We start from the raw sequence: 8,757 nt of genomic DNA, 5'->3' as shown, positions 1-8,757 counted from the left end.
GGCCCCAACGGCTAGCAACCGAAGCTGCCCCTAGGCTGACGAGTGAAACCTCGTCGTAGGAGTTCTCGGTCCGCCCACCTGGCATTAGCCCCCGTTTTACCTTCTCCATAAAGGGCTCCCATTTTCCTTGGCTCCCCTTCCAGCTAATAATGGGCACAAAGCCTTTTAAACCTTCCTTTGAAAGTTTGCATCCGTCTGCCAGGATTGTCTACATCTCGAGTCTTCTTAAAGGGGTCTGATCTTTTAGCCCCTAACTACCCAAAAAGGAGCCGAGGTACTTGAATCCCCTTGGTAGTCGTTTTCAGGTCCTTTCAGAAGAGGACCCTGAACTTGTTTTGATAAAGTTTCTAATGAGTTCTCAACATGCCAGAATTCATGTTCTTTTCCCGATGGGTCGGATTCCGTTTCCTCACTCATCTCCCCTCATGGCGCTGTGGTGCCCTTCACCAAAGACCAAGACCCGCCCTTTTCACTGTTCCAGACAGTAAGTCCTGTGACTCCCTAATGCGAGGAGCTGGGCATAGGCCTCCTAGGTGTTTGGGCTACAGTAGACTCTTGTTGCCTGGGATATTAAATGCACTTAAGCGCACAACTGCCTTGGACTAGGTTATCAGGAGAGGTCAGATTCTAGCTTCAGCTGCCCCTCACTTGCCCAGGGATCCCAGGCCAGCCACCTCTGTGCCTCAACCTTCTTGTTTGAAGAGAAAAAAAAGAGTTGTAAAGGTAAAATAAGACAACTATGAACTTGGAGGCAACTTGAACAAAAGTGAAAGGCACCATGCAAAATGCGAAATATTTTTCTTGTGCCATTAGGTAGAAAGCAGAGGCCATGTGGTGGCCTGTTACACATCCTGTCATACTTTCATGGGGACAGTGAGTTTGTCTAAGTAGAAACTGTCAGAAGGCCGGTGTGATCTGACAGTGACAGGTCTTTGGTCAGGCCTGCTCTGTTGCTCCATTTCTCCATTTCCCCTCTGCAAACGGGGCTAGGGGTGGGTTGGACCAGATGCCCTCTCCTGGTTCAAAGACATGACCAGATTGTCAGTGACAGGCAGAGGTCATGTGACTTGACAGGCCGAGGTCGTGTTGTGACATGCTGACCTGGGGAGGTGGGTCAAGTCCCACCCAGCACATTACTCGGGAAGCCTTTGGGGCGGGGCAGAGCAAGTCGCGACTTTCATCTTTGGGGTCTGGCCCCTCCCGGACCTGGCATCCAGACTCCCCCCAACAGATTGTGGGTTTGGAAAGGGCCCCTCCCCGGGGAAGGCTGGGATTGGCCACCAGTGGTCTGGGAAGAGGCTCAGATCCTTCCGCGGGGGGGCCGCGTGGGGTGTTTGTTCTCTTGGGGATTAATGGGGGGTTGTGGGGGAGGGGGGGGAGGCGCGCTCCCGCATGCGCACTGCAGCCCCTCCTGTTGGCTCGTCGTTGTCCGCTGGGCGGGGGCCCGGCCCCGCCCCTCTCCCGTCCGGGCAGCGGCGGCGGCGGCGGCGGCTGCGGCGGTGGCGGCGGCAGCGACGGCGGCGGCAGCAGCCTGCGCGGTGCCTTCTGGGAACGGAATCCCCAGGGCTGCCCCTGGCCCCCATGGCGCATGCGCGGGAGGCCGCTCGGTGATCCGCGGCGGCGGCGGCGGCAGCGCTTCCTGCTAGGACCGGCTGGGGCCGTACCGGAGGCTCGGGCTCCACCGACCCTCCTCCCACTCCCTCCCACTCACCCTCTGGGCCGCAACTGCGCAGGGCGGGGCCGGCCGAACCATGGGCCGCGGTGAGTGCAGGGCCCGGCCCCCCCTTTCCGCCCCTCCCCCTCCCCTCCCCTCCAGTCCCTACCCTCTGCCCCCTCCGCGTCCTCTCGGCCCCTTTCCCTGGCCTCATCCTCACTCCCCCGCCCTCACCTGCCCCCACCGTTTCCCTCTCTTAACTGCTTGACTTTTGCCTTCTTCACCTCCCTCCCCTCCAGTGCTTTGCCCACCCTCCGCCCGCCTTCTCCCCAAGTTCCTTCCTACTTCATGCGCCTTCCCCTCCTCCCCAAGCGAAGGGAAGCAGGCTGGGTGACAGGGCGCCTTGTTATGAGAGGGAAAGTTTTGAAGCCACCAGTGTGAGGTAGGAGCGATGTGAGGTTGGGGAGATACTTGCAGGTTTGAGGGGCGGCCCCACATATTAGAGAAGAATCCCTGTTGGAGCTAATTTGAAGTCTGTGGATAGGAGGTGCTGAATCCCCTTGCCTTAGGCTTGGAAGGAAATCAGGAGCTTCTCGGGATCCCGGGAGAAGACAGAGCTGTGATTCCAACCTTTCTTAAGACCCAAATGAACCAGATCAGCAATGGTGGGGGCGAGTTCTATTCGTACCACCCGAACAAGTAGTTGGGCAGCAATGGTCTAGTGACCTGTGGGGCAATCTGTACTTTTTATGTGATCTTCCTGGGGGCGGCGGGGAGGGGGGGGGACAGCAGGGGCCAGACTCTCTGGGAAACTTCCTACTGGCCTGGCATAAGGGAATTTGCCCACACTCCTGGATGAAGCCTTCTGTCTCTGACCGGGCAATAGGACCCTGCTCTTTATATGTCTAGGGATTGAGCTGTGATGCCTTGGTCCCTGGGAGTTGAGGCTTTGACCTAGGGACTGCATATGTAAAAGGTTGATTGTGGACTCAGCCAGCAGATCCGAGAGTTTTATGGGCACTTACTTCATTAAGGATCTTTTCCTTGAGAGTATCTTGAACTATTTTGCTCTCTTGAGTTGGGCAGATTCCTGACAGTCCCCTCTCTCTCCTGTTTTGCAGGTGTGGGCTAAGCCGGCGGCCCGGCTTTAGACTGGACCCCACAATGTTTGCAGAGATGTTCAGGTAGCCATGGTGGTGGGATGTCAAAGGGTTCCCCCTCATTCTCTCACCCAGCTCTCTAGGGTCTCCCTACAACCTTTGTCTTCCTGGAGTTCTCCCTCAGGTACCCAGCCCAGTTTAAGCCTCCTAATGCCCATGGATGTCTATGTTATCAGGCACGTGGGAGCTGATTACACACAATGAATGGGGGCAATGAGAGCAGTGGAGCAGACAGACCTGGGGGCCCTGTGGCCACATCTGTCCCCATCGGCTGGCAGCGCTGTGTTCGTGAGGGTGCTGTGCTCTATATCAGGTATAGATTCTCAGAGTTCCCTGAATTCTATCCCCAGGCCCTTCAGTTGCCCGATTTCTGTCTCCCACCCTACCTCTCAAAGCTCACATCTCTGGTACCCTGTTGCGCTCCTGTTCCTCCTTCCTTCCTCAGCCTTTTTGCTGTCTCTTTGAATCTACTCTCCCTCTCCGTCTCTTCCCATATTCCTTACCCTCTGCCCTTCCGAGGGAAGTATTTGACTAAGGCACTGTCATTTAGGAGTGTCTCCTAATTCAGTGTCAACTAACCCTATACTCTCTGATCCTTCCTCTCCCAGCCCAAGTGGCACAGAGCTGTCTTCCTTGGAGCAAACCCGGAGCTACCTCCTCAGCGATGGGACCTGCAAGTGCGGTCTGGAGTGTCCACTCAATGTCCCCAAGGTCAGAGTGATGAGGGGTGCCAGAGAGTACAGGGATAAGCCTAGAGACAATGCAAATCACTGCCCGTGGTAGCCTTTGTCACAGATTCCATCCCCTCAGGGTCCCTGTCCATGCCTTCTACCTCACAGGTTTTCAACTTTGACCCTTTGGCCCCGGTGACCCCGGGTGGAGCTGGGGTGGGGCCAGCATCAGAGGAAGACATGACCAAGCTGTGCAACCATCGAAGGAAAGCCGTTGCTATGGCAACCTTATACCGCAGCATGGAGACCACCTGCTCACACTCTTCTCCTGGTGAGTCTTCTCTACTTTATAAAAGAAAACTGAGGACAACTTAAAAGGCCTGGAAGAGGAATGATGGGAAGAGCTTTATGGGAGGGATCAAGAAGGAAGGCGTGGAGAGCGGCTTGGTGAAAGGAGGGCACAGGGAGGTTGGGAATTTTTGAGGCTAACCCGTAATTTCTCATTTATTGCAGGAGAGGGAGCAAGCCCCCAAATGTTCCACACTGTGTCCCCAGGGCCCCCCTCTACCCGCCCTCCCTGTAGAGTCCCTCCTACAACTCCACTTAATGGGGGTCCTGGCTCCCTTCCCCCAGAACCATCCTCAGTTCCACAGGCCTTTCCCTCTCTAGCAGGCCCTGGGGGGCTCTTCCCACCTCCAAGGCTTCCTGACCCAGTCCCCTCTGGAGGCAGCAGCAGTCCCTGTTTCCTCCCAAGGGGCAATGCTCCCTCTCCAGCTCCACCTCCTCCACCTGCCATTAGCCTCAATGCCCCCTCATACAACTGGGGAGCACCCCTCCGATCCAGCTTGGTGCCCCCTGACTTGGGCTCTCTTCCAGCTCCTCATGCCTCCTCCTCGCCACCTTCAGATCCTCCTCTCTTCCACTGTAGTGATGCCTTAACACCCCCTCCTTTGCCCCCAAGCAATAATCTCTCTGCTCCCCGTGGTCCCCCTGGTCCTTCCACTCAACCACCAGTGTCTTCAGCCACTATGCACCTGCCCCTGGTCCTGGGACCCCAGGGAGGGGCCCCCATGGTCGAAGGCCCTGGGGCACCCCCCTTCCTTGCTAGCAGCCTACTCTCTGCAGCGGCCAAGGCACAGCGTCCCCCCCACCCCCCTCCCAGCACTTTACAGGGCCAAAGGCCCTGTGCCCCAGCACCCTCAGCTTCCCACTCATCATCACCCCGTCCCACTCAGCGCCGTCCCCGCAGACCCCCAACTGTATTGCGATTGCTGGAAGGGGGAGGCCCTCAAGCCCCTAGACGGAGCCGTCCTCGTGCCCCTGCTCCTGTGCCCCAATCCTTTTCTCTCCCTGAGCCATCCCAACCTATTCTCCCTTCTGTGCTGTCCCTTCTGGGACTCCCCACCCCTGGCTCTTCCCACTCTGATGGAAGCTTTAACCTTTTGGGGTCAGATGCACACCTTCCTCCTCCCCCAACCCTCTCCTCAGGGAGCCCTCCCCAGCCTAGGCACCCCATCCTTTCCTCCCTGCCTGGGCCCTCCAGTGGCAGCCTCAGCAGTGTGCCAGGTATGTGACTGAATGAGTGTGGTAGAGCCCTTCCTCCCCTGGGGTGGGAAGAGGCAGCCAAGGCATCTAGGGGAGAGTTTAGAACTCTGGCAGTTTTCTGGGTTGGGGACGGGGAGGTTGGGCTCTTTGGACGCTGGGATAAAGAGTCTCCTTTGAGCTGAATTTTTTCTTTTCCTTTGCAGGTGCCCCTGCCCCACCAGCTGCCTCCAAAGCCCCCCTCATTCCCAGCCCTGTACTTCAAAGCCCATCTGACGGACTGGGGATGGGGGCGAGCACCACCTGCCCTCTGCCTCCCCTGGCTGGTGGGGAGGCTTTCCCTTTCCCCAGCCCTGAGCAGGGCCTGGCACTGAGTGGAGCTGGCTTCCCAGGGATGCTAGGAGCCTTGCCTCTCCCTCTGAGTCTGGGGCAGCCTCCACCTTCTCCATTACTCAGCCACAGTTTATTTGGCATGCTGGCTGGGGGAGGGGGACAACCGCCCCCTGAGTCCCTGCTACCCCCACCAGGGGGACCTGGCCCTCCTCTAGCCCCAGGCGAGCCCGAAGGGCCTTCACTTTTGGTGGCTTCCCTGCTTCCACCACCCCCTTCAGACCTCCTTCCACCCCCTTCTGCACCTCCTAGCAACCTCCTAGCCTCTTTCCTGCCTCTGTTGGCCCTGGGCCCCACAGCTGGGGATGGGGAAGGGTCTGCAGAGGGAGCTGGAGGTCCAAGTGGGGAGACATTTTCAGGTTTAGGAGACCTGCCCCCGCTATTGTTTCCCCCACTTTCAGCCCCCCCTACCCTCATAGCTTTAAATTCTGCGCTGCTGGCTGCCAGCCTGGATCCCCCCCCTGGGACGTCCCCTCAGGTGAGGATAGGGGGTGATTGGGTGGGACAGAACAAGAAGTAGAATCAGAGATGGGAGCTGGGAATCAAAGGCTTTCCAGTTTCTGTTGAGCTCTTCCTCGGAGCCTTTGGGGAAGGCTTAGTGCTTGGCTAAGGGTAGGATAGCTGTATGAACTGGGTCTCTATTTAATAAGTGTGGCCTACTTCATGTGAGGCTTCAGATTGTATGTGAAAGTACTAAAAACATATGGGCTACTTTACACATGTATTATAAGCATTCTTTCTCCTTAGCCCTGTGTCCTGAGTGCCCCCCAACCTGGACCACCTACCTCCAGTGTCACCACGGCAACTACTGACCTGGGAGCCTCCTCTCTGGGCAAGGCCCCCTCCAACTCAGGGAGACCCCCCCAACTCCTTAGCCCTCTGCTGAGTGCCAGCCTGCTGGGTAAGTCTGAGGGCAGACTCTGGTATGAAAGAGAAGAAAAAAAGCAATAAAAATTGGGAGGTGCAGGTGGATGAACTGAGGAAGAGTCTTTGACCACTGGATAAAGCCTAAGAGAATAGGATTTGTTCAACTTAATTGGTTTGCCTAGGGAGACCCCTGACTTTATAATTCAACAGGTGATCTGTCTTCGCTGACCAGCAGCCCTGGAGCCCTCCCCAGCCTGTTGCAGCCTCCTGGCTCTCTTCTCTCTGGCCAGTTGGGGTTGCAGCTCCTCCCTGGGGGGGGAGCTCCTCCACCCCTCTCAGAGGCTTCTAGTCCCTTAGCCTGCCTGCTACAAAGTCTCCAGGTGAGGGTTTAGGGGTATGTTTGTCATGAGTTTTTTCCCAAACTGGAAATAAGCATTCTGAGTTACAAAGCAGACTGACTTGAGATTTTATTTTTTTGCCTGTAGATCCCTCCAGAGCAGCCAGAAGCCCCCTGTCTGCCCCCCGAGAGCCCCACCTCAGCCCTGGAACCAGAGCCTGCTCGGCCTCCCCTCAGTGCCTTAGCCCCACCCCACAGTTCTCCCGACCCCCCAGTCCCTGAGCTGCTCACTGGGAGGGGGTCAGGGAAACGGGGCCGGAGGGGAGGAGGGGGACATAGGGGCATTAATGGTGAGGCCAGGCCAGGCCGGGGTCGAAAGCCTGGCAGCCGGCGGGAACCTGGCCGATTAGCCCTCAAGTGGGGGGCACGTGGAGGCTTCAATGGACAAATGGAACGGTCCCCAAAAAGGACCCACCATTGGCAGCATAATGGGGAACTGGCTGAAGGGGGTGCTGAGCCCAAGGATCCATCCCCTCCTGGGCCCCATTCTGAGGACCTTAAGGTGAGTGCAGTGACGGAGGTCTGGCTGAAGGGCTCTGAGGAACGGCTGTAGCCATGCTGCCTTTTAACTTTCCCTACACACAGTCCATCTTTTCTCAGGTGCCTCCAGGGGTAGTCAGAAAGTCTCGTCGAGGCCGGAGGAGAAAATACAAGTGAGTATTGGGCCCACCACAATCTTGGCCTTTCCTCACTTCTTACTGGGTTTGTAGAAATGACTAAGAGAAGTAGCTTGGTTTTCAAAAGGGCAAATATTTGAGTATGAATAAGGATACTATGCCTTTACTGTCCAAATGTAGAAAGTTTCCCACCCAAACTCTGAAATTCACATGGTGCTTGGGGAGGTGTTCCTGATCATCTGTGCCCCTTATTGCAGCCCTACCCGGAACAGCAATATCTCCCGCCAGGATGTTACCTTGGACCCCAGCCCCACAACCCGAGTAAGTGTGTACCAGTGGGTGGGAGGGGATGTATAAGGGATGAGGCAGGAGGAAAAAATGGTTAAAAGGAGTGGGGAGAAAATAAAAGACTTCTTGATACCTAACTGTTAGATCACTTCTTTCGACTTCCCCTCTTGTATAGGCAGCTGTCCCTCTGCCTCCCCGGGCCCGCCCTGGCCGTCCTGCCAAAAACAAGAGGAGGAAACTGGCCCCATAGCAGCCATACCTGGAGCTGGATCTGACCCTGATTGGGGAAAGCTGAGTGCTGAGCCTTGGGAGCCCCTGCCAGCCACCTGCACCTGTGGACAGTGGGTGGGGGCACTACTCCCCACTCAGAGCACAAATGCAAGCCCTTCCCCTACAATCCCATCCTGAGCCATTGCAGGGGGTAGGGAAGCTCTGCCCCTCCCCCCAAAGCCATGTCACTGAAAAGGCCTTGGGCGGGGGGGTAATATGGCCCGCTCCCCACCAGGCTAAGGGGAATACCCCCTTCCCCAGGTCTTTTATTTGTTTAAGTTATTTTTGCACAAATGACTCTTTTATATTTAATTCGACTTCATTGCCTCCCTTCTTGAAGCCAACAGGCTCAGTTTACAAACCTGTGAGCTACTGTTGGCTGCTGTCCTCCTTCCCAGTGAAAGGTACAAAGCAATAAGCATCATGCATCCTCCCCTCACCTCTCCAACACCCCTCTGTCTCTGGCTCAGGTTGCTCAAAGCACAGATCCTCTCTTACCCCTGTCCCCAGGTTTGAAACACATAGCCTCATTTCAAGGTGTAGCCAGCTTCCATCCTCTGGGATAGAAAAAAGGGGTAAGGGGGCAAAGAGAGCCCTCTGGGACTCTCCCCCCATACACACTACACTGCCCCTTCTCCCCTCCCCCCCCCCATCAAAATGCTCAGAGACGTTGTGATGATGCGACTGAGGATTATGCAACGTGGTCCAACCGGAGCGGCCAGCATGACCAGCTGTCCAGGGGCTGCCTCCTGCCTTTTCTTTTGTAAAGACAAGACCCTTGGGAGTTTTAATTCTGTTTTGTACTTGCCCTGTGGGGCCTCCACTGCTTTTCTATGGGAGATACTCTTAATTTAACAGATGAGAATATTTTGAAACTCTGGCTCTGACTCTGTACTCATTT

General features: G+C 56.3%; 1 protein-coding gene across 2 annotated transcripts; it reads left to right on the top strand.

The window, feature by feature from the left end:
• The first annotated feature begins 22 nt into the window (after nucleotides 1–22).
• Nucleotides 23–8,736, top strand: MBD6 (methyl-CpG binding domain protein 6). 2 transcript variants are annotated; one of them, XM_054718930.1, is made up of 13 exons: nucleotides 23–274; nucleotides 2,776–2,838; nucleotides 2,991–3,127; nucleotides 3,423–3,525; nucleotides 3,654–3,816; nucleotides 3,999–5,051; nucleotides 5,234–5,895; nucleotides 6,165–6,318; nucleotides 6,495–6,664; nucleotides 6,770–7,183; nucleotides 7,282–7,334; nucleotides 7,556–7,619; nucleotides 7,762–8,736. In XM_054718930.1, the coding sequence occupies exons 3-13, from the start codon at nucleotides 3,015–3,017 to the stop codon at nucleotides 7,834–7,836; spliced, it is 3,024 nt and encodes a 1,007-aa protein (XP_054574905.1). In that variant the 5' UTR covers nucleotides 23–274; nucleotides 2,776–2,838; nucleotides 2,991–3,014; the 3' UTR covers nucleotides 7,837–8,736. The 2 variants fall into 2 exon arrangements, with proteins under 2 accessions (XP_054574905.1, XP_008146921.2); XM_008148699.3 differs by lacking the exon at nucleotides 23–274 and adding an exon at nucleotides 1,614–1,761.
• Nucleotides 8,737–8,757: the final 21 nt, after the last annotated feature.

Source organism: Eptesicus fuscus, chromosome 7, assembly GCF_027574615.1.
Source record: "Eptesicus fuscus isolate TK198812 chromosome 7, DD_ASM_mEF_20220401, whole genome shotgun sequence".
NCBI classification, from domain to species: Eukaryota; Metazoa; Chordata; class Mammalia; order Chiroptera; family Vespertilionidae; genus Eptesicus; species Eptesicus fuscus.
This window is presented reverse-complemented; position numbering and strand designations above follow the sequence as displayed.